Here is a 25543-nt window from a genome sequence, read left to right as displayed (position 1 = left end):
TACGGGACCCAGGTTTTAGGAGGCCGCGATGGATGGCCATGGGAAGTTAGCGTGAGGGTGGGGACACCAGCCCTCAGCCTGGGTTCCTGGCCCAGTGGAAATACAAGAACTATTTATAAGAATCAGGTTAGTGGAAAACTTGTCCATTGCTCGGGGGTGTCTGGCACCTTCAAACCACTTCCCTCCGGCCCTCTCTCGAGCGAGCGGTCCTGCCCTCCAAGGACAACTGTTGCTCTTCCTTCCCCCATAAACCATGAGAAAACCTGGCGCCCCGTGGCTATCAGTCATGCCAGCCGCATGTCCCATCGCAACCCTTCCTGGCTCGCCTGCGTCTCACATCAGTTCTCATTTGCAAGAGACTTGCAGCTCCAGCTGAATGTGTAGGCTCTTGCTGCTCTGCAGTGAGGCATAATTTACACCTGCTGCTGCTTCTCGGAGAGTCATTTCCCCAAGACTAATCATAAAACAGGCCAGCCGCCGGAGGAGCAGAGCACCCCAGCAGAGCACCGCCCGGCAAGTGAGTGGGAACAAGCCAGAATGGCACTCACTCTGCACAATGCTGATGGGCAGAGAGGACTGGGAGCACCTAGCATCCCCTAACAGTAGGCTTTTCAAACTCTGTCCCACAGAGCCCTGCGGCTTCCAGGAGGAATCCCCCGGAGTCACCCTGGAAAGGAATGGAGTGACCAGGGCCCACCCCACAGTCCACTGGAGTGTGTCCCCAGGGACTGAAACCACAGCAAACAGCGGGTCTGGGAGCTCAGACTCCCCTGTCTCCCTTTCATGCCCCACACTGCTGTCTCCTTGGGCCCCGGCCCAGTCAGGAGCCAAGGGCTCAGGCCTGAGCTGGCTCTACTGGTCCCCCTGGAGTGCCTGGTAATGCCTTCGCCAGCCCCCATTCAAACATCTCCCCCATTGGCAGGGCTTCTCTCCCCTCCTGCCCCTCCCCTCCCCCCAATATGCTGGGGGCGGGGGGTGGGGGCCGCACAGAGAAAGAAGACGCTGGCTACATCTCATTCTGGCCATTTCCTCCTGGGTGACACAGGACGGCCACCTGAAATTCCAAAGTTTATCAGGATCTCTGTGGCCACACCCACCACACAGATCAGGCCTCAAAGCTTCCTGTCCCTATGAACGCCCACAAACCCAGCCCACTGTCTCTCAGATCCCAAATTCCTAGCCGGCATGCATGAGTCGTCTGGCCAGAGCAGCCAGCAGACCCCTTGGGAAGATTCACTCCACAACAGGATCCAATTTTAAGGCCAGGGCACAGGGGAACTGGGCACAGCATCGCCCACTACTGACCCCAAAGAACCTACAATGTGCTCAAAAGTTCAGCGGCTGAAAGCAGGAATCAACGTCCCCTTGGTGGTGTCACAAAACACCTCAATGAGAGGTGGGCCCTGTGCAGCACTCGTGACCTGCCCACGGGCAGGGCGAGTCTCGGGGGCCGGTGGATGCAATCTTCTGCAGAAAATCTGTGTTCACAGGCTGGCTTATCTGCCACGCGCTCTAGATAAGACTCCCCTTAATTACCACCTGTGGCTCAGATTCTCATCCTGGTCGCACCCAGGGCGGGTCCGGATGAGAGGAGACTCAGGTGGTTCAACAACAGAGTTTCCGCTTTAAGTTTGTGGTCTGAACACCCTGTGACAAAGCTGAAGACGCCCCCACAGAAGCCCCGGGCGTCCTTGGGCAAACGCAGCTTCAGTGACGCTGACCCGGACAGAAGGGGCTTAGAGCAGCGGTTCTCAACCTGTGGATCGAGACCCCTTTGGGGGTCGAACGACCCTTTCACAGGGGTTGCCTAAGACCATTGGAAAACACATATATAATTACATATTGTTTACAGTAGCAAAATTACAGTTATGAAGTAGCAACGAAAATAATTTTATGGTTGGGGGTCACCACATGAGGAACTGTATTAAAGGGTCGCGGCATTAGGAAGATTGAGAACCACTGGCTTAGAGGAACCATGATGGAAACTGAGTTGAGGTGATGAGAGCCAGAAAGACACGGTCACCACCAGAAACGGAGACAAGAGGTCTGGAGTGACTCTCGGGGAAGCAGACTTCTGCTACTAAGAAAAAGCAAATAATACTGCTCAGCCCTGACGGAACCAGGGGGAAACCAGGGACACGTGACCACAGGGCCACCGGCACATCCTGAGCCCTGGCGCCGGGCTCTCCGTGGGGCATTTACATTAAAGCAGACAATTCTAACTTTCACAGCGATCCTCTGGCGTGAGCCTACTTATCCCCATTTTAAAGATATGGAAACTGAGGCCCAAGGTCAGGTAAGTAATGTCTCATACAGCCAGCACCCAAACCCAGGTGTGATCAGCTCTAAACACCATTGCGGCAGACTGCCTAAACCAGATCACTCCCACGCCGGGGTCCCAGGGGTGCCCCGTAATCAAACAGTCCAAGGCGGCGGGAAATGATCATGTGCTGCACTTCACACAGAGCGGCAGCCCTACGTCAGGTAATCCGAGTCACCTGCTCCCATGGCGAGGAGGCTGTGCTCTGGGGAGCACACACTCTCTTTCCCGGTCTGTCTTGTTCCCCACAGTTTGTAGGTGCCAGACGCCTGGGTGGGGAACAGAGATTCTGTAAGAACGTCACTCAGCAAACTCTTTATTATTCTTTTTCCCCATGTGAAGCCAAATAACTAACTACCTTGGTTAGCAAACCCAGAGTCTTGTATTCATCAGCACCACAGATGAAATGACTGAATTATGTCCTTCATTTTTGAATTCAGTGCCTATGCCTGGTTATGCCCCGAGGACGAAGTCTATGAAGATCAGAGGCCCAATCCTTGACCTTGAAAAACCAACAATGTAGTGAGGACAACAGGCAATTCCAGTAAGTGGGGTGAGCGCCGAGAGGCCTGGAAGGACAGAAGGAGCTGAGTCGGCAGTCTTCCCAGCAGATTACCACTAAAGCCAGGGATTGAGAACAAGTTAATCCAGCTACAAAGGAAAAGAAAAGAGGGTCCATAGCAAAAAGATGAGTAACCCCGTTAAAAATGGGCAAAGAATCCACGCGGCAGCATGAGTCAGTACTTACTCCTTTTTATGGCTGAATAACACTGCCTTCGACGGATATGCCACATTTTATTTATCCATTCATCAGTTTCTCATTTTTGGCTGCGTCTTGCTCCTATGAACATTTGTGTACAAGCTTTTGAGTGGATATATATTTTCATTTTTCTTAGGTATCTACTTAGGGGTGGAATTCCCAGGTCATGTGGTAACTCTTCTGTTTAACATGGAGAAACTGCCGGACTGTTTTCCAAAGTGGCTGCATCAAGTCCCACCAGCAGTGTGTGAGGACTCCAATTGCTCTGCATCCTTACCAACACTTGTCATTATCTGCCTTTTTAATTACAGCCAGGCTGGGGGTGTGATGGGATCTCCCGGTTGTTTGGTACGCTCTTTGCAGATGACTAAACATGTTGAGCATCTTTCATGTGCTTATCAGCAGGTTGTATATCTTTGGAGAAATGTCTATTCCTATCCTTTGCCCATTTTTAACTGGTTGCTCATCTTTTCTGCTATGGCCCTCTTTTCTTTTCCTTTTTAGCTGGATTAACTGGTTCTCAATACCTGGCTTTGGCGTTAATCCGCTGGGAAGACTGCTGACTCAGCTCCCTGCATCCTTCGACCTCTCAGCACGCTCACCCCACTTACTGGGATTATCTGTTGCCTTCACTACATTGTTTCTCTTTCTCTCTCTCCCTAAATATTAATAAAAACATATCCTTGGGTGAGGATTGTTTAAAGAGGCAGTGAGAGTGCTGGCCGACGTGGCTCAGTGGTTGAGCATCGACCTATGAGCCAGGAGGTCACAGTCTGATTCCTGGTCAGGGCACATGCCCGGGTTTCTGGCTCGATCCCCAGTGTGGGGCATGCAGGAGGCAGCCGATCAATGATTCTCTCTCATCATTGATGTTTCTCTCTCTCTCTCTCTCTCTCTCTCTCCCTTTCCCTTCCTCTCTGAAATCAATAAAAATGTATTTTTAAAAAATAAAAAGGTATTGAGAGTAAAAGAGCAGATGGGGGAGGCAGGTTACTTCAGAGAAGTGGCGTGTGCCAGGACACAGGAGGAGAAACCGAAGTTGGCCCTGGCAGCTGTGGTTCGGTGGTTGGAGCGTTGGCCCACCCACCAACGGGTCTCGGGTTCCAGTCAGGGGCATATACCTGGGTTGCAGGCTCATTCTAGCAGGGCCTGTGCAGCAGGCAACCAACTGATGTGTCTCTCTCACATGCTTCTCTCTCTCTCTCTCTCTCTCTCTCTCTCTCTCTCTCTCTCTCTCTCCTCCCCCCCCCCTTTCCTCCCTCCCTCCCACTTTATCTAAACAAAACAAAAAATTAAGGGGAAAAAAATATCCTCAGGTGAGGATTAACAAAACAAAAAAGAGAGAAGCAGAGCTGCATCCTCTGACAGCATGATGCACGTGAAGAAGTGGTGAGAAGGCAGCTGGGACGCAGGCTGAGGCCCGCGCACAAAGGACCCCGTGAGCAAAGCTGAGGCGCATTACACAGCAAAGGTGATGGAACGCCTACGAGAGGTCTTCACCAGCAGCTTCAGACCCAACTGGCCAGAAAAATGACCGCCCCGGAGCCACTATGGAGAATGGACCAGGGCGCCCCAAGGGCTGAGGGGGGGCCTGATTTGTGGAGCTAGCATGGCCTCCAGTTTTCAGCCCTCAGAGCAGTAGCTTCTGAGCAACTTGCAAAAGAGAATTTGGACCCAGAGGTTTGTACCACTTCCTCCCCTTCGCCTTTTTCACCCATCCCCCCCCCCCCCCCCCACCCTGCCAACCATCAGTTTGGTCTCTATCTCTGAGTTTGTTTCTGCTGTGTTTCACTGGTTCTTTTGTTTGTTTTGTTTGCTTTTAGATTTCACCTATAAGTGGCGAAACAAGTCATGGATATAATGTACAGCATAGGGGAGATAGTCAATATTATTGTAATAACTGTGTATGGTGACAGATGGCTGCTAGACTCCTTGTGGCAATCACATTGTAAGGAATTGAAATGTCCAATCGCTATGTTGTACACCTGAAAATAATATAATATTGTATGTCCACGATACTTTAATAAAAGTAACCAAACAAAATAAATCAAGAGAATTTCCACCCAGCTCCGGGAAACAAACCTTTGCTTGGCTCTAGGACTCGGCAAAGATAAAAGAAATGCTTAAGCCAGCGGTTCTCAACCTGTGGGTCGCAACCCCTTTGGCGGTCAAAGGACCCTTTCACAGGGGTCGCCTGAGACCATCCTGCATATCAGATATTTACATGACGATTCATAACAGTAGCAACATTACAGTTATGAAGTAGCCACGAAAATAATTTTATGGTTGGGTCACAACATGAGGAACTGTATTTAAAGGGCCAGAAGGTTGAGAACCACTGGTTAAGCCGTTCCAGCAGCCTCTTGCATTTCATCTCTCCTGCCAAACAGCCTTTCCCTCCTCACAAGAACCTCTTCTGGGGGCAGCTGGGCAGCCAGGCAGCCAGAGGCCCATTAGACCCAGGTAAGAAGCAATTAAGACTAATTAGCCCCGTCTGAGTAGCAGCAACCATGACGCAGCAGTTCCACAGTAAACCAGCACTGGCCAGCTTTACTCGCTTTATCCAGTAGAATCTGTGTCCTGGAAACCCCCCAAAAGTGCTCGACAGCAGTGATGGCGAACCTTTTGAGCTCGGCGTGTCAGCATTTTGAAAAAAACAAACTTAACGCTGGTGCCGTGTCACACATAGAAATTTTTTGATATTTGCAACCATAGTAAAACAAAGACTTATATTTCTGATATTTATTTTATATATTTAAATGCCATTTAACAAAGAAAAATCAACCAAAAAAAATGAGTTCGCGTGTCACCTCTGACACACGTGTCATAGGTTCGCCATCACTGCTCTACAATCTTGCTACTCAAAGTGTGGGCCCGACACCAGCAGCTCCTGGGAGCTTGTTAGAAATGCAGACGCTCAGGCCAAACCCAGTCCTTCTGAATCATGAGTCTCCATCTAATAAGATGCTCAGTGAGCTGTGCCTACCTGAAGACCTTGACCACACAGTCAACCAGATAGTCTTGCACCGTGACCTTGGAGGGGCCCATGGAAACAGGATTCTCCCACCCCAGCAGCCCCCCCATAAAAAACCCAGTTAACTGGCAGCTCTCAACTAGAATGATCCCCAGAACATATGGGACAAACGCTCCATGAACAGAGTGTATCCAAGGCACCGGCTACCTCACTGGAGCCCCGGGAGACTTGCAGAGATTCTGCAATTTGCCCAGGCCTCTCAGGCAGCAGGGGCTGAGGCAGGATTTTAATTCAGAGCTGCCACTCATGCCCTGCACTGGACCGCCCGCATGGGGAGAGAGAGAGGTTCTGCCCTACCCTTGAATGTGGTCTGGGCAGTCCACACTGGGGTATCTGCAGGGCTCACATCTGGCCCACAAACCAAACCACACAAGGCACGAAGCATCCCCTTGGAACCAATAAAGTGCCTCGAGATGTGGAGGCCGAGTCCCCACTGTTTTCCTAACAGCGTTGGTATCTAGCAAGTCCATCCCAGGCTCGCTCTCTGCTATTGTGTTCACACAGCAGTCAAGACCCTGGGCCCACCACGCCCATGCACTCACCACTCTGCCCCAGCCTTTCTTCCTCCATAGCCTGGTCCCGGCCGAGGGTCTGAGTCCCTCCTCCACCCCCTGATCAAGGCACCCTCTGGGCAAAGAAGAACACCAGATGCCACTCTTCCAGACCTGCTTTTTACCACCTAATATTGTTGTCCTCACATTAAACAGACTCAAAGGGAGGTCTATTCCAAAGCCTGTGTTCTTTCCTTGACCCTGAATACCCTCTTTAAAAAAAGAAAAAGAAGCCCTGGCCAGTGTGGCTCAGTTAGTTGAGAGTTGTTCCATACACTGGAAGGTCATAGGTTCGATTCCCAGTCAGGGCACATAGCTAGGTTTCAGGTTCAATCCCCAGTCAGGGCGTGTACGGGAGGCAGCTGATCAATGTCTCTCTCTCTCTTTCTCCTTTGCCCTCTCTCTAAAAATCAATGAGCATGTCCTTGTGTAAGGATTTAAAAAAATAAACTAACTGCCCAGACGGCGTGGCTCAGTGGTTGAACGTTCACCTATGAACCAGGAGGTCACAGTTTGATTCCCACTCAGGGCACAGACCTGGGTTGTGGGCTTGATCCCCAGTGTAGGGAATGCAGAAGGCAGCTGATCAATGATACTCTCTCATCATTAATGTTTCTATCTGTCTCTCTCCCTTCCTCTCTGAAATCAATTTTAAAAAATAGATAAAAATTAAAAAAAGGAAAAAAAAAGAAACTAAATCCAATCTAATTCCAGGATTGCAAACTTAAAAACTCCTTAGGGTGCTCAAATGCTCTGCTGCTCAAACTGTGGCCTACAGAGCAGCACCAGCGTCATACGGGGCTCAGTAAGAAATGGCAGTGTCTCGGCCTCACTCCAGACCTACTGCGGCAGAATCTGCATTTTAACAGGAACCCCACGTGGCCCGCATGCACATTAATGCCTGAGAGGCGCCAGGCTTCGTGCCCTACGCTAATGTTGTAATGTTGTTCCGGTAGGTTCCATGTGCCCACACCAGGAGACAGGCCCCGGGTACTCCAATCCTTTAGTAATCTGAAGACATGACACTGAGTGCCAGGTCAGATGTTGTGTTGAGCATATCCTTGGTTATCGAAAATGCAACATGGTTTTATTTTTCACGCGAAGCACAACAAAGGCTTGCGGCTATTTATCAAGAAAGCACTTGCTCAGTGAGAACAGTAGCCTCCAAGTTCCTATTGCTGTTTCTAAATTATCTGCAATCAAAAACAAATGCCTCGATGACACCCTTCCATGAGCCACTGCTAAAATAAGGATCCTCTGTCTTGATAAAATGAGGACAAGGACTCATTTGTGTAGAATTTGTAAAGCATCATCTCTACAGAGTTTTTATAACTTAATTAGCTTTTTGTTGACTAATCCTGGAGTGCTCTGTGCATTTGACAAGCAAATGGGAAGGGAGGAGGAATTAAGGCATCGAGAAAAAAACGATGAATGCTAAATGTCTGGGAGGAATTCATTCCAACAGAACATGCATGAAACTTAAGGCTAGAGAGGTGACCTGAAAGTCAGTCACCTGGAGGGAACAACACATCTCCAAGGGCTCCCCCAAGAAGAGCTGCTAACCTCAGCTCCAAGTCTTGGCTGTATCCTTCGAGCCTTGCAGGGAGCAGGGCACACAGTAGGTGGTCAAAGGTTGTGACAGATGTATTCACCTCAAGGAAAAAAATCCCCAAGAAGTCTGGGATCAGGCCAAGTATTGGCCAACTATCTACAAGCATGTCTGCAGATAAAGGCAGCTTGTGGGAGGGCAGCTCTGACTTGAAGAGTAAGAGTTCATCCTGGCTGTCAGGAGCAAGGGCACCTGCCAAGGCCTGCACTGTGGCTGTAAGTCCTTGTAGCAGTGAACGTTTGTCAAACATGCAGGGTCTCGGGCCTCCTCCTAGACCTATTAAGTCAGAATCTGCATCGAACAAGATCCATCAGATTAATTCTGAGAAGTCTTGCTCTAGAACAGTGGTTCTCAGCCTGTGGGTCGCGACCCCTTTGGGGGTCGAACGACCCTTTCACAGGGGCCTCGACCTAAGACCATCGGAAAACACATATATAATTACATATTGTTTTTGTGATTAATCACTATGCTTTCATTATGTTCAATTTGTAACAATGAAAATACATCCTGCATATCAGATATTTACATTACGATTCATAACAGTAGCCAAATTACAGTTATGAAGTAACAATGAAAATAATTTTATGGTTGGGGGTCACCACACCATGAGGAACTGTATTAAAGGGTCGCGGCATTAGGAAGGTTGAGAACCACTGCTCTAGAAGCACTGAAATCTGTATGAGAAGCACTGAGCAGCTACCCACAATTGTGTTAGGATACAGAACCATTCTGGTAAAACGCCAAGCCTGAAATAGAGAAGACAGAGGGCATCCCCTGAGTACGGGTGGTCAGTAGAGCTGTCCGTCCGTATGTATTCAGCTTGCTCCTTTTCTCCTTCAGGCACCCTAGGACTGACTTTTCCCACCCACTTAAAGTTAGGTGTGGCTGTGCTGTAGTCAATGAAAATATGAGCACAAATGTCAGGTGTCACCTCTGAGCAGAAGCTTTAAAAACACGCTGTTTTAACATGGTCACTAGCAAGATCCTAGATACTGGTTGCTCCGTCATCCTGAGTCCCAGAAGGTCTTACAACCCTAACCCAACTTGCAGCAGACTTGCAGCATGAGAAAGAAGCAAAACCGTGTTGTTTTCACCACTGAGATGAGGGTTTGTTATGGCAGCAAGTCCTAACCCATCCTGACTGATACAGCCCATAAGCACACAATGCTGCCCGTTTTCAGGACATTTCTGTTACTGGCCATGGAGAACTACTCGAGCACTTCGTTACTTGAAGGTAGGACCTTTTATACCGTAAAGGGCATTACTTCATTAGCCTCTTCACTCTTCAGACTTCACTCCATCTTATTTTCTCCTTTCCCCAGATTTCCTCACATAGTTATGCTTTTATCTTATTGTACCATATGCTTTTTGGTAAGCTGCTCTCGATTCTATTTTTGCAACATGGTGATAGCCAGACACACCAGACTTGGCTCCCAATGAATTTTGGCTGTTTCCAAAAAAAATCAAATCCACCCCTCGAAAGACAAAGATTTGCTGTTGCTAAGGATATTTAAAAGAACGGGGCCCTGGGCCAGCAACTGTTTCTTCAACCTGTTCTTCCCACAAAAGGATACGTACAGAATGCATGGCACACACAGTCCCTGCTTTTAGAAAGCAACTCATTCCTGGACACACCATCTCTTTTTGCCTCGTCATAGGCAAACCCTGAACTGTACTAACTCCATTAAAACACTTAGGCATGGTTGACCAACAGTTTATATGTTTCCAATTCAGTTCCATTATAGAGAGCTCCCCCCTGCATGCCTGACCTTGTGCTGCTCACAGGTGAACCGCATTTTAACAGCTCGTGTTCCGTGAGAAGCAACGCTGCATGGGGACTCTGGGCACACAGCTCCTCCATCAGATGCTTCCGGAGTCATTCCCACAACTGGAATTGCTGGATCAGAGCGCACGTGCGTGCTACATTTTAAGGTATACTTCCAGATTTCCCCTGAGGGGGCATATGACGATTTTCCTACACTCTTGCCAATACACATTCGTTTCTTTTTGACAGTTTTTATTAAAGCTATCTTTTTAAAAATTTGCAATTCTCTGATTACTAGTGATACTGAATGTGCTGGTGACCTTGTATATCTTTTATTATAAAGTATCTACCCAAGCTCTTTGCCATTCTTGTACTGGTGTGTTCCTGTGTTTTAAAAATAATTTATAAAAGCACTTTCAGCATTAAAGATACTGATTTTTGCCCAATTTTTATTTGCTTTTTACATCATTTTTTCAAGGAAGAGATCTCTGGTGGCCGAATGAATGGTTCACCAACGAGGAAAGTCCAGCAGGAAAAAGTGCACTGCAACTGATCTGCAAGAGGTGAGGCCCCTTGCTAGCCCCACTCCCCGCTCCAGTTCATCCACCTTCTAATAGATTCCAAATCCATCCACTTCTCACCATCTCACTTCCACCGCCCTGCGCCAAGCCTCCTGACTGGTCTGGCTTCCCTTCCAGCCCTCTTCAAATCCACTCTCCACACTTCCATCAAACCAAAGGCTTCTGCTGCACTTCGGAAACTATCTACCAACCGCTCTAAAGAAAGGTTAATTATGTAATGTAATAGAGGTGCTAAATATTGCTGTAATGGCAATCATTTACGATATATAAGTGCATCAAATTAACACCTCAACTTTAGCCAATGCTACTAGTATATGTCAAATATGTGCAATTAAAAAAATTATTAGATGCTTGAAACATACAGCCATGGGGAGAGTAGTTACACCCCTGAAATTGACAAAAGCTACAAATTGGGACTTCCCTCTCTCCACCTTCAACCCTCCACCCACCCCCCCGCCCCCAGCTGGTTAAACATTTACCAGCACAGCAGTGGAGGCGGAAGAAGAATACCTGTCCTCCCAAAAATTGCTCAGCAGAGGAGAGAGTGCCAGACGGAGGGACCCTTCCGACAGGAGGCTGTCTCTGGCAATCGCGCGGACAGACAAGAGAAACGCACACAGCGGGGAGGCAGCACAGCAGATGCCCAAGTGACAATGAGGAGCACCTGGATCCTTGGAAGGAAGTTTTTAGCTAAGTCCCCAAAACATAAATGCAAACCTGGGGGAAGGGCAACAAAATCCCAAATTATCTGACAGGACATGCCTCCCACCACGCAGAGTAGGGACTCAAAACATAAATTACATCTGCCTGGTCGGTATGGCTTAGCGGCTGAGCGTTGACCTATGAACCAGAAGATCCTGGTTCGATTCCCAGTCAGGGCACAAGCCCCAGTTGCGCTCGATCCCCAGTAGGGGGCGTGCAGGAGGCAGTCGATCAATGATTCTCTTTCATCACGGATGTTTCTATCTCTTCCTCTCCGAAATCAATAAAAATATATGCATAAATTAAATTCTTATAGAAATATAAAGTGTCATATATCGGGGGGTGGGGGAGACTGTCCCACTTACCTCCCTCCCTCTCTATCCCATCCCAACCTCTCTTGCCCTTGCTCACCACTCTCTAACCATTCTGGAATAGTCTGGTCTCTCAAATATATCAAATACACTCTCCTCTTCAGGGTTATTTGCATTTGTAGTGCCTCTGCCTCAAATCATGTCTCCCCAGATACTGCCATGGCTGGCTCCTGTGCCTCAGTCAGGTCTCTGCTCAATGCCGCCACCTCCTTGGAGAAGCCTTCCCTGACAGTCTTACCAGCTCTACCCCGCTCCTCCCACTCCATCGCAGTCCCCTGTTTTATTGGCCACACGCTCCCTAGAAAGGACCTTATTTCTTCTTGCTCCTTTACCATCTACACCTTTCACGACTTCACCACCAGCACCTACAGTGCTCACAGCCCATCAGAAGCACTCAATCAGAGATTGCTGGATGAAATGACTGACTAACTTTTGGTCAGGGACTGGCAAACTACATACAGCCGTAAGCTAAGAATGGCTTTGACGTCTTAGATGGTTGAAACAAAGCACAAGAAGAAGAAGACTTCAGGGCACATGAAAATTAAAGCAAATGCAAATTTCGGTGTCTATAAATAAAGTTTTATCAGAACACAACCACTCCCATTAACTCGGGGATCATCTGTGGCTGCTTCCACACTCCGAAGGCAGAGCTGAGTGCTGTGACAGGGACCATATGCGCGCTCTCACGGCTTCTCACCGCCTCTGGCACCCCGCGAGTGACAGTGACGCAGCTGTGACTCGACTTTGTCTCCTGGGCGCGAAGCCTGAAATGTTTCCTGGCCTCTACAGAAAGTTTGCAGACGCGAGTGGAGAAGGAGAGGCTTTGAGGAGTGTGTCTGAGGGAGAACCGGCAAGGCTTGCTAACCTGAGGAAGCAGCGAGGAAGGGAGGAGGGCAGAGGGACAGTGTCAGGTGATGCGGTGGACAACAGATGCTGGTGACTTTCGCTCCAGCATGAAGAGCCGGGGGAGAAGGCAGTGAAGGGAGGAGAGACCGAGTTCAGTTTGCACATGTGAAATCTGAGTACCTGGAATCCAGGCTGGATACCAGCTCAAGAAATGAGGCAAATTCAGTGAACCAGAAAGTTCCCCTAAAAACAACCTTTATCAGATGGTAGTCAGGAAAAACACTAAGTGTGAAAGGAAGAGGTGGGTGAGTCCCCATGAGTCCACAGAAACCTCACACGATCGTACACCTGTTACATCTACACCTCCACAGTCCTGCAGGCTCTGGTTCGCCAAAGGACATGCCAAACCCCTGCTGGCCACCATTTCCACTTCTCTCCATAGGTACCGACCAACCCCTGGAGCCTGGCCTCGCAGAGAGAGAGGCAGACACTAATTGCACAATGAAGTACAAGGGGATCAGTCCTGCCGTTCTATTAGAAAGCTTGTCATGTGTCACCCTGCTGCTGTGAGTAATAAGAGAGCAATTTGGAAAAACAACGTCCCCTGGAGTGGCCTGCTACAAATCTTAATTCCGCCCTGGCTCTTATGGCTCAGTTGGTGGGTGTTGTCCGGTACACAGAGAGGATGCCGGTTCGATTCCCAGTTGGGGCACATGCCTAGGTTGCGAGCTTGATCCCCAATAGGGGGCATTCGGGAGGTAGCCAATCAATGTTTCTCTCTCACATCGATGTTTTTTTTCTCTCTCCCTTTCCCTGTCTTTCTCTCTAAAAATCAAATTTAAAAAAAAAAACACAAAAAAATAAAAAGCCTAACACTGTACATGTATACAAGGCTCCCTGGTTTACCAAACATTTTCTTTCACCCGGGAAGTGGGGACCAGCCTCCATGCTCACAGGCGAAGTCAACCAGGCCATTAGGTAAAAGCTGGGCCCTTTCAGGCTGGGACGAGTACAGGAAGGTCAGCATCTCATTCATGCTTCTAAGTGGTAATGGACGTGGGACTCGGGTGGTGGTTAACATGTCATGGATTCCTGCCGACTTGTTGCCAGGCGAACTTTTCTGGAGATGCCCTGATCCACAGCATCTGTACGCCCTGCCCACTGCTCTGCAGTCCTGTGGTGAGGCCATCTGAACAGACTAGTACATGAGGGAAGGCTCCTCCTGAACAGAGGTGGGCGGGCGGGGCTGGGCCAAAGATAGACACGCAAACAGCAGGAGCTACAAATGAGGGCCACAGCCCGCCCGAGTCAAAGGGCAGGATGACATTAGTGAAGTTGCTGAAAGCAGCACCTTGGTCTTCTAGGTCACGATTGCATTCTCCACGAGCCACCGGCCCTAATTACACCTTTTGTGAACAGAGCTGATGACCGCCTTAAAAATTATTGGCATGAGGGACAAGGCCACACCCACATTAGGAAATGTTCCCATCACAGAAAGAGAGGCCCTGAACTAAAATCAATTTGTCAAACATCTGCCAGATGTCAGGCAGCTCTGTGTCTATTAATAACTGGCATCAAATAGCTCCGACCTGAGAATGCTGGACTGGTATGTCAACGGGCCAGTGGACAGACCCAGGCTTTAGGGACAGGAAAATCGGGTTGCAAATTCAGCTGCATCATTTACTGTGTGGCCTTTATGAAGAAATCCCTGGCATCTTGCAAAAGAAGAAACTCCGCCAAGGATGGCAACGGAGGATTTCCTAGTAGACGGCCAAGCCTCCTGCAGTTCCCTCCCTCTGGAGGCCCTCTCCTCCGTCTGGCCTGGCACTGCTTCCTCTGTAATGGATCATCTGTCCGGACTGCTTTCCCCCTACCCTTCTGAGTAGCGAGTCTGCAAAATGGTCCTCCGTGAGCCCGGCCTCCCTGAATCCACCTGTGTGCACCTCCCTCCCACACTGAATCTGGACTGTTCCTGTGGCTTCCTTGACTGAAGTGCCTTAAGAAGGCTGGACAATCTGAACTTTCGCATTCTTGGAAGCCAACCACCGTGTGAAACTTCAAGTGCCCCGCTGAAGCAAAAGGCCACGTGGAAAGGCCCCAAAGGATGAGCCACCACGTGGAGAGAAAAGCCACACGGAAGAACACCAAGGCACCATGTTGGAGGGTCCAGGCCAGGGGACACTCCAGGACTCCAGCTCCGGGCGCCATCTGCCTCCAGATGCACGGGAGACTCTAAGACGGACCAGCAGAAGAAACACCCAATGAGTCCTGTCAGCCCACAGAATGTGTGCGGTAACAATAAACGGTTGTTCTGAGAACTAAGTTTTGTGGTGGCTTGTTGCATAGCAATTAGATAAAACATCGTTCCTTAGTTATCGATAGCACAGCCATCTCCCCCAGCTCCACCTCTCTCTCCCACAGCCAACCTCATAAACTCTGCAGCACAGTCACAGCAGGGAAGAGAAAGCAGAGAGAAAGAGGCCAAGTTCAAGGGTGACTCTCTCCAATTGTCTAGTTCCTGGCAAACAGCATCCTCTTCTGTTTGTACCTGAGGTCCAGACCTTCCAGCCAGCTCGTGGATTCCAGGAACAGCATGTAGGTCAAGGAAAGTTCTGTCGTGTTTGCATTCCAATCTTATTAACCCCAGAATTATTTCCCAAAGCTCTGGGGGCTTCTTCAGATATCTTACAGTATCTTCCAGCTCTCTGACCTCTTATCTCCATTCCACGTAAAAGCAGGCCACAAGGAATTCCTGGGCCAGGGTTAGGCCCTCCAGCTACTGAACTTGTCCAGCCATTGGACCATGTCTGCCTCTCCAGCTCTTCCCTGGGGATGGAGATCTGGGCCCCCTCCTCCATCTGTCCTTCCTAGAAGCTGTTCCTCAGCCTCCATGTACCCGGAAGTCTGGTGGCAACCTCCTCCCCTGCTAGGCCCCCCGAGTCTATGGGAGGTGATCGCGGGCCTGGCTTGGAGCCCACAGAATGTACTTCTGCGGACTCCAGCCTCCTATCAGGCCTCCTTCATCACAGCTCCTCCTCAGCCATGTCTCTAATGTTAGAACAGTTCTCCACCCCGCTCCCTCCTCATGGCTGAGGAGACCCTCCAGAAGGATTTTTTCTGGCTGCTTTTACCTATGGGCCTTTATGCGTTATAGGCAGCAGCTGTGGGTCTGTCTGATCTATAGGCCCCCTCCCTTTTGTGGGAGGAGCTGCTCCCCTCCCCTTGGCAGCCCCTGGAAGGCTGCCCCATGCCCTGAAGAGCCAGGATCCTTGGGGCCAGTCCTTAGTTCCACCACCAGGGCCCTCCACACTCCTCTGAGGCTTTTCTAGAGGCTGCGCCTTTCCACGGAGTCTTGACCAAAGAGGTTTCCCCAGGAACCAGGCTCAGAACCCACCAAACTGGCCGCTCCCCGAGGCCTGGCGGGCCGCCAGGGCAGATCTGTCAGCCCTCTCAGGGTTAGCTTCCAGCTCCCCTTCATGGGCCATGCTTCCTGCAGAGCTGGGCTCTCAGTTCTCCTTTTTTATTTTTCATATGAACAAGGAAGAAATCCTTGGGGAGTGTCCATTTTGCACATACTGCTCTCAACCCCTAGTGCCATCTTCCACCAAGATGGAGTTTCCTGCCTGGCCGGCGTGGCTCAGTGGTTGAGTGTCAACCTATGAACCAGGAGGTCACTGTTCAATTCCCAGTCAAGGCACATACCCAGGTTGCGGGCTCGATCCCCAGTGTGGTGCGTGAGAAGGCAGCCGATTGATGATTCTCTCTGATCGTTGATGTTTCTATCTCTCTCAATAAAAATATAATAATAATAATAAAAAGATGGAGTTTTCTGGTATCACTCTTTCCACATGGGGTGGCGGTTACAGTGGAGGTGACATTCTCAGCTGTGCACCCACCATCCCACTCCTCCCCTAGGAGACTGGTGTTGCCCATTCTGTCTACACTGCTGTCTCCAAGAGCTCCCCTGGCCTTCTGAACTCCAGGCCCCAGCAAGCTCGGTGCCAGTCACCCCTTTGGCAAACATCCATGAGGTTTACCACTGTCAGGATCAGCGGGCTCCTTCTCTGGCTTCCTGGTCTCTGCACTAACTCTGAGCCTTGACACACATCTGGCTGGTGTTCCTCCAGGCTCGTGTTTCCATATGCTGGCCAGTCCACCCCCAGCAACTCCTCTGAGAGCTCTGCATTCCCCATAAGTCAGTCTGTCCTTGAGGACTCTCCCATCCCCAGGGGCTCTACTTGCATAGCCTCCATCCCTGGCCAGTCCTCAGCCCTGAAGCCCGCCTGCTCCTGGATGAGGCTCACAGACACAAAGGGCCTGGTCCACAATCCTCTCTGTCAAAGCTGCATCACTTTGGCCCTGAAAAGTGCCAGGGCTCAGGGCGCAGACCCCCACTTCCACCCCCCACCCCACCCCCTGCCTCCACCTGTGGGAAACCAACTGGCTCTGAGGGAAATCAAGCTTCAGGGTTAGCGCGAGAGATGCTCCAAGTGGGAAGGAGCAACTGACCTCATTTCAGCCCCAGTATTTCAGCCTCCCCTTAGGGATGCTGTCGCCACCATGCCGACCTCCAGGGCTGCACTTGTCCCTTCCCACATGGATCCACACCCTTCCCTCACTGGCCTTTTAGGACAACTGAGCCCAGGCCGCCGTGTTTAAAAGAGACACCGTCACAGAGGTAATTCTGAGCCACCTGAGCTGCTAAGCAAATATGCAAGCATTACTCCTTGGGCAATCCCCTCCCCCTCTCTCATACTCAGTCTGCTTGCCTGTAAAATGGGTATGGTGCCCCCCCCCTTCACAGAGCTGTGAGGGGAACTGGCGACAGTGTATGTACCATGCCTAGCACCGAGTATTTCAGCCTAGTAGCTACTCCACAAATGAAAGGTCTTCTCATCAGAGCTGCGCACCCAGAGGTCCTTCTGTCACAAGTCACAGTGGGAGTTGTCTGAAAAGCCCCTTAGGCACCAGAGATTTCCTAAGTATGTAAATACCGCGGGATGTGGCAGACACACCCAAGACTGTCCCAGCAGATCATTCAGCTCGTCCCCTGGGTCTGGTCCACCCTCCCTTCCCGCCACTAAGAAATGCAGACACTCCATCTTACTAACACAGGCTACACATCCACCAGCCTCGCCCCCACCCAAAACACAGCTGGCCGAGTCCAGCCAGGGATGCGCCTCCTCGCCAGACAGACATCCGACAGCCAAATGTCCACATCAGTATTTCCTGGAAAAGTGTGGCCACCAGAGGAACTCTAAAATAGGAGTCTCCCTCGGGGCTTCGGACCTAGAAAAAAGAGAGGGTCCAGGCCTTCATAGGAAACTATACTTGCTCACCCTCACACCCCAATCTGTGCACCTGAGCTTCTCCTACACTCACAGGTGCTCAGAAATACAGAACCAAGAGGGTTAGGAATGTACTCTGCAGCCTACATACTCTCAAATGCTATTGCGTAATTCATTCATGGGGACTTTGTGGTTTTGCTCTGGATCATGTGCCTCTATGAGGCCAGGCTCCATCTCTGATAAGGTTTCCACAGGGTACTTCCCAGGTAAGCTCGCCCTGTAACCATTGCACCTCTACCTTTCTTCTTTGCTTTCCTTTCTCTTCTTTCTGGAGCTGCACGCAGCATTTTCTGTCAAATTTTGCTACTTTGTTCTTTGTGAAGTAGGTCAGGGTTAAATTACAAACAAATTCAGTCTCCATGATTTGGGCAGCCTTTTACCAGGACGTTCTGTATACCCACACAATGGCGGGGAACCGCTCATTTAATTACAACACTCCCGGGGTCAGAGGGCCTTTTACTAAAGGAGATGTCCTATAAGGTCATCTCTCCCTCCCCCTCCCCCACCCCGACCCTCCTCCGCCTCCAGGACTTTAGAAACTTCCGATCCCCGCTCAGGCTGTAACCATGAGCTCAGCGATTAGAGGACGGAGAAATCTCCCAACTGTCACCCAGACAATAAGCAGCCAGTGGACTTGGCTCAACAGGTCCCCTGTAGCCCTGGGGTCAGGCCAGAACCCCAGGAAGGAGCCACTTTCAGATTCTGAACGGGAGGGGATGCTGGCTGGAGGCTGTGGCACCCCTGAGTCAAGCCTGCTGATGGGGCTCGGGCTGATGGCCAGATAGGCTCAGCTGACCAGCAAGTGGGCGGCCCGAGGCGGCCAGGCAGCCTGATCCGGGACAGCAGGACCGTCCACGGGTCTGCAGGCTCCGGGCTCCGGGATGCAGACGCGGGGCTGGGGGGACAAGTGGGTGCCACTTCCCAGTCCCAGATACTTGGTGCATCTCCCGTAGACCGCTGGACTCAGCCCTTCGCCGGCCCCTAGCACTGCCGGGAACGCGCCCGCCCTCCCTCTCCAGAACTCGCACACGCAACAAGTTCTCGCTTCCTCAGGGCGCCGCGATGTGCCGGGAGGCGCGGCACGGGGGGACGGTCAGGGGGCGATCGCAGAGCTGCACGCTCCCCAAGGGGCGCCCGCAGCCTTCACCATCCACAGGAGCGCGGAACTACGGATCAGGCGCGCAACTGCTGCCCCCGGGGCGCCCCTCCGATAGGGGCGGCTCCGGCAGCCCCGGTGCAGGCAACAGGTCTGCTAGCGCGCCAAGGACCGGAGCCCCAGACCTCCCCACCCCCGGCCCTTCGCCCCTTACCTCCAGCAACTGCACGTAGCTCGCTGGGAACCAGCCGCGGAGACCGTCCTCCTTCTCGCCTTCCCACCAGCCGCCGTCCGGGACCTGCAGCAGCGTGATCAGCTCGCCCGCGGCAAAGCGCAGCCCCTGGCCGTGCCGCTCCCCGGAGAAGGGGTACAGGGTCCGGCAGCGAGCGCCGGACATGGCCTTGGCGCCTGGGCTCACAGCGCAGCCTGCATCCCTGCCGAGCCCCGCGGGCTGGGCAGTAGCTCCGCGGGGTCCCAGGCGCCCGGAGCTCCGGGCTCCCGCGCTCTGAGCGCGCGCCGTCTCGGGGGTGCGCGGGGGTCCCCAGCCAGGCGGAGAACGCGCGCTCCGCGCAGGGAAGCAGAGACTCGCTGGTTTCGGAGAGCAGGCGGCGACGCCCCCGGGCCGGGCGGCTCGCCGATCCCAGCTCTGGGCGGGGGGGCGGGGCTCAGGGGGAGGAGACCCAGGCGCCGCGGGCTCCGGAGACAACTTCCCGGGGACGCGGAACGCGGGCCACCGCCGCGAGCCCGCCGGAGCCGGGGCCGCCTTGGCACGCGGAAATGCGCAGCTCCCCGGAGAGGTGGGGTCCCGAGCATCACCCTGCGCGGGGCTCCGCGGCAAGGGAGTGGCCCGGCGTACGTGGAGAGGGGCTGGCGGTTGGGTGGCCGAGCGAGGATCTCTCTCCGCGACGAGGGGGGCGGGGCGGGGGCTGGACCAGAGCGGCCACGCCCGCTGAGGGCTGGGCGCTCGCTCGCCAAGGGGGCTGGTCACTGGGGAGGGGTCTTCTCATTCACACCCCCAACACCTAGGGCCGCTGGAATAGAAACGCCCCCTCTGTGCCTGTTTTCTAGGTATGGTGGTGGGTGGCTGTGGGCGCCCCCTCCCAGGTGCCCGTAGGGGAATGTGTTTGTGGCCATCACCTTGGTGGCTGAACCTGGGATTGAACTTGACTCGCTGGAAACTGAACAATGGGTGAAAGACAGGTTTGAAGGCTGGCGCCAGAGCCGGAGGCCTGCTGGGTGGCAGTGTATTACCAGGAGGCACCACCGGGAAGGGACGAATTGGAGTTGGTAGAATTAGAAGCAGACGCTTGGAAATAAATGAAGGGAACGGTAAGAGGACGGGCCCTCACTGCTTTGCATGCAAAGGGGCTAGTCCAGGGTGCCCGTTCTCCTGATGCGGAGATGGGCCACACTCATTTACTCAGCAAACATTCCTGGGAGGCTGCCACATTCCTCGGAATGTTCCAGATACCGACCAAGACCAGTGAATATGGGAGCTGAAGGAAGTTGACCTTAAACTGAGAGTAAAGCAGTAAAAGAAAGCTGGGTTTCTTTGTTAGCCTACTTCGTAGAGAAACTTAAAGAGCATTTTCTAAACTATAAATAGCTGGACCTTCTCTGTATACTTCTAACTGCCCACCCTTACATCTTGCTCAGTAACCTTCCATGGCTCCCTATTGCCTATTAAATAAAGTAGAGGCTTCTCAACCTGTGTGTCGCAGGCCCTCCACAATACCTTCCCTGGCCTTATCTCTCACTATGTTTGCCTAGACATACTTTACAAAATCAGTCCTCTAGGTTATAAGAGCCTTAAGATCTTTCACATCTTTCTATGCTTTGAGTCAGTGGTTCTCAGTCCTGGCTGCACTTTAGAATCACCTGAGTAACTTAAATATGCTGATGCCCAGGCCCACCCCAGCTTTGAGATTCACTACTGAGCCATATTCTGCATTGAAGCCATCTCGCCTGAGCAACCCCAGTCTGACCTCTGGCCACCACCGGCAAGTTGACAAGTGCAGATTGTGTATAATACTCCATCGATTGCAAATTCACAAACCCTTGCTGGGCTTAGAAACCCGAGAAACAAACCTTGACCACGGCCACCATTAAGAGTTCCTTAAGCCCTAACCGGTTTGGCTCAGTGGATAGAGCGTCGGCCTGCAGACTGAAAGGTCCCAGGTTCGATTCCGGTCAAGGGCATGTAACTTGGTTGCGGGCACATCCCCAGTAGGAGGTGTGCAGGAGGCAGCTGATCGATGTTCCTCTCTCATCGATGTTTCTAACTCTCTATCCCTCTCCCTTTCTCTCTGTGAAAAATCAATAAAATATATTAAAAATAAAATAAAACATTAAAAAAAAAAGAGTTCCTTAAATGCTGAGCTGCAAAATGTGTTATAGAAAACAGTCACTAAAAGTAACCGACCTTTTCGAGTGTTTGAAATGCCCGGTATCAGGGGAATATGTGACTGTTAGCAGGCTGACCTCCGGTTTCCTATCTGCTGCTAGGGCCCAGCACAAGTTAGGAGAGTGGTCCAGAGCCTGCCTTCCACCCAGAATCCACCATGGGCTCATGAGTAACCTGTGATCCAGTTTGGACTTGAGAAATGTCAGCCTATTCAGCCTTCCTGACACTTCAGCGCTAAATCACCCACCCAAGCAGTTCTGCAGCACCAACACTGGTCATGGCTGTCCATGTCTTCCAGTTCTTTCATTTCATTTCTGTAACCATGTGAGCTGGTGTGGTTACTGCCCCCAGTTTACAGGGAGAGAAACTGGGCTCTGAGGGTCTGACTTGTCCACCCTCAGACGGCTGGTCAACAGTAGAACCAGGCTTTGAACTCAGGGCTGGCTTATTGTACATCAAGGGCTGCTTTCTGTAGTCCATCTTGCCAGAGCCAGGGCACTGTCCTTGTAGCCCATCCACAACTAGTATCTTAAAAAGGGGCTCTCCGCCCTGGCCAGTGTGGCTCAGTTGGTTAGAATGTCATCCTGTGCACTGGAAGGTCTCGGGTTCAATTCCTGGTCACAGCCGAGCGTGAGCTCGCTCGCTCTCTCTCTCTCTCTCTCTCTCTCAAAAAAAGTTAACTGTTTTGAAAGAAAAAAGAAAGGGCTCTCTGGTGATACTGCACTCTTGATAGAAGTGAAACAGGACTGTCAGTGAGTGAAACTTCTGGCCTGATCTAATCAATGACATACCCTCTGACAAATCCCTAAGGCCTTCGGGTCTATTTCCCCATCTGTGATTGAGACTGAATCCAATAGCTGAAATATGGGACTTGAGATGGTTAAATGGGTAGGCTCTGCACTCCCTGCATCCAAACCTCAACTCTGCCACTTTCTAGCTATGTGCTCTTGGGCAATTTACTTAACCTGTCTGAGCTTCCTTTTTCTCATTATGAGAAGAAAATAATAGTAATGTTTATATCATAGAGTTATTCAGAGGATTCATTGAGTAAAAATGTAAACTAGAGCAATACCAGGTACATTAAGTACTCAACTATTAGCCATTATTATTATCTATCTAGTCCATTGGTCCTGGTTATTTATTATCAACGCTCCTTTTTCCTGGGCAACAATGGAAGTGAGAACTCTTAGGTCTTTGGAATGCCAAAAATGTTAAAGCAACACACCCTGGGTTTCTGTTTTCTTGCAAGATTTTGAAGGAAAGATGAGTTTCTCCCTTATCTGCTTTCCCCTTTGCCTTCTTCCTCCCCGATCTTCTATTACTATCTTGAACTTTTATTTTTATTTGAATTTTTAATTATTTAATGTTTTGATAACTAAGCCTTATTTTACTGATTAGACTCGTAGTAACTCAGGGGAGGAATAGCATGTTTGTTTTAAACCTCCATTTATCCCTCTGAAAGCTTAGCATTGAGTCCCGTAAAGAGTGGGCGCTCAGTACTTCCTGCCTTCATTTTGCATAGATTATCCGGACCCCTGTTCATATTCCAGTTTTCCATATTGCCAAGTTCGTCTATAACGAACATCCAGATGTTAGAACATCCAGATTAGACTGTAAACACCTCAGAGCAGGCTTTAGTCTCTTTCTTAGCTTTCTCTCAACACTGTGCATTTAGCATCCAGATGCTGGCAGATGTTTCTTCTCTAGCCAAGACAGCTTCATATGCCTTTCCATCATCAGCCTCTGGATGGCAGAGAAATATGAGGGTTTCCGTTTCTTAAAACGTTGAACATAAATTTGCCACGTGACCCAGCAATTCCCCCCTAGGTATCTACCTAAGAGAAATTAAGACAAACGGCCACACACACCAAAAAAAAGTGTAGGGAATGTTCGAAGCAGCACTATTTACAATAGCCAAAAAGTGGAAATAATCCAAATGTCCATCAGTTGATGAACACAGAGACAAGATGTACGATGCCCATGCAATGGAACATTCACTGGGCCATGAAGAGGAGTGAAGCACTGACACATGCTACAACATGGATGAACTTCAAAGACGTTGCACTAAGTGAAAGACCAGGCACCAAAGCCTATGTGTACTGTATGATTGCATTTATATGAAATGTCCAAAAAGGCAAATCTAAAAGAGACAGTAAATAAATTAGCAATTGCCTGGGGCTAGAGCTGGTAATAGAGCGTACATAAGCTTTCTTTCAGGGGTGCTGACAATGTTCTAAAATTGGATTGTGGTAATGCTTGCACAACTCAGGAAATCATTGAATTGTACACTTAAAACAAGTAAATTTTTGGTATGTAAATTATACTTCAATTAAGCTGTTAACATAAACCAAAAAATAAACAAAAAAATATAAAGGCCTCATTCATTCAACAAGAGTAGTTTTCCCTACCATGTGTGCTAGTGCATTCTACAACAACCTGAAGAGCCATAAGCACATGCTATAAAATAGACAACGTGCTGGGCCTGGAGACAGAGAGAGAAAAATGACAGCATATATAAAGAATTTCTCTCTTTTTTTAATTTTATGTATTGAGTTTGAGAGAGAGGGGGTAGTGGAGAGAGAAACAGAGAGAGACATCTATTTGTCGTTCCACTTATCCATGCACTCATTGGTTGCTTGTATGTGGCCTGACCAGGGATCGAACCCACAACTTTGGCGTATTGGAATGATGCTCCAACCAACTGAGCTACCTGGCCAGGGCTAAAGAATTTCTATGATCCATGAGAAAAAGATGGATGGCTCAATAGAAAAAGGGCAAAAGACTTGAACAGGCATTTCACAAAAGAAGACATCCAAATGGCCAATAAATGAAAAGATTAACTTCATTAATCATCAAGAAAAGCAATCAAAATCATAAGGAGGTAACAATATACACTCACCAGGTGGTAAGCCTAAAAGCAAAATGGAAAATACCACATATTAGCGAGGGCGGGGGGGGGGGGGGGGGGACCCATTGGAAAACGCCGTATCTAGCAAAGCTGAACACAACATCTCTATGACTCAGCAATCCCCTCCGAGCTATGGCTTCACTGAGGTGTGTCCACCTGTTCACTGGAAGACACATACAATGTTCACAGCAGCACTATTCATAATAGCCCCAAACCGAAAACAGCCCAAGGCCCGTCGCTGTGAGAGTAGATACATGATGACATTTATCCGTGGAAAAGGATGAGAATGAGAAAACTATTGCTACATATAAGTGAGTTCCACATTTGTAATGTTGAGCAAAAGAAGCCAAATACTAAAGCCCATATAGCATGGTTCCACTGACGTGAAATTCCCAGAACCGGGGTGAGTGGTTATTTTGGAAAGGGTGGCAAGGTCATTTCGGGGTATCTGGGAGCCTGGTAATAAGCTACTTCTTGATTCCGGTGCTAGTAGCACAAGACTATCCTCCAGGCTGTGTACTTATTTGTACACTTTTCTGTATGGATGCTGTATTTTAACTAGAGGCCTCTGCATGGATTCATGCACGGTGGGGTCCCTTGGGCTGGCCCGCAGGGATCAGGCCGAAACCAGCCTGGTGCACAGATTCGTCCAGGGCATTCCCGGCCCATCTCACACCATCCTGATCAGCCAGACCCCAGCAGCAAGCTAACCTACCGTTTTGGAGTGTCTGCCCCCTGGTGGTCAGTGTGCATCATAGCAACTGGTTGAACGGTTGAATGAACAGTTGGAGACTTAGCATATTAGGCTTTTATTATATAGCAGTGATGGCGAACCTTTTGAGCTTGGCTTGTCAGCATTTTGAAAAACCCTAACTTAACTCTGGTGCCGTGTCACATATAGAATTTTTTTTGGTATTTGCAACCATAGTAAAACAAAGACTTACATTTTTTATATTTATTTTATATATTTAAATGCCATTTAACAAAGAAAAATCAACCAAAAAAAATGAGTTCACGTGTCAGAGGTGAGATAAGTTTGCCATCACTGTTATATAGGATAGTTTGTACAGAAAATAATCCCTGACCTCAAAGAACATATAATCTAGATTCTACCCATGCTCTCCAATCTTTTTGACTGTGTACCTCTATCAGTAAAACTCCCACGTATCTGTATTTCTATTATTTATCAATTAAGTATGTGAACCACTAAACTAGTATGTATCTTATAAGACACACAGTTAGAATTTT

At 49.9% G+C, this 25543-nt stretch overlaps 1 protein-coding gene across 3 annotated transcripts in view; it reads right to left on the bottom strand.

Moving 5' to 3' along the window:
- GAS7 (growth arrest specific 7) overlaps positions 1 to 19849 on the bottom strand; it is a 207304-nt gene extending 187455 nt beyond the window's left edge. Inside the window, exon 1 of one of the 3 annotated variants that reach the window (XM_059668629.1) lies at positions 19198 to 19849. In XM_059668629.1, the coding sequence (XP_059524612.1) occupies positions 19198 to 19380 (183 nt within the window). In that variant the 5' untranslated portion in view covers positions 19381 to 19849. The remainder of the gene's footprint in view (positions 1 to 19197) is intronic. The other 2 variants (XM_059668632.1, XM_059668628.1) reach the window with 2 other exon arrangements.
- Between the last annotated feature and the right edge of the window lie 5694 nt (positions 19850 to 25543).

Source organism: Myotis daubentonii, chromosome 16 (assembly GCF_963259705.1).
Source record: "Myotis daubentonii chromosome 16, mMyoDau2.1, whole genome shotgun sequence".
Lineage (NCBI taxonomy): Eukaryota > Metazoa > Chordata > Mammalia > Chiroptera > Vespertilionidae > Myotis > Myotis daubentonii.
Note: the sequence above shows the minus strand (reverse complement) of the source record. Positions and strands in the feature narration are given on the sequence as shown.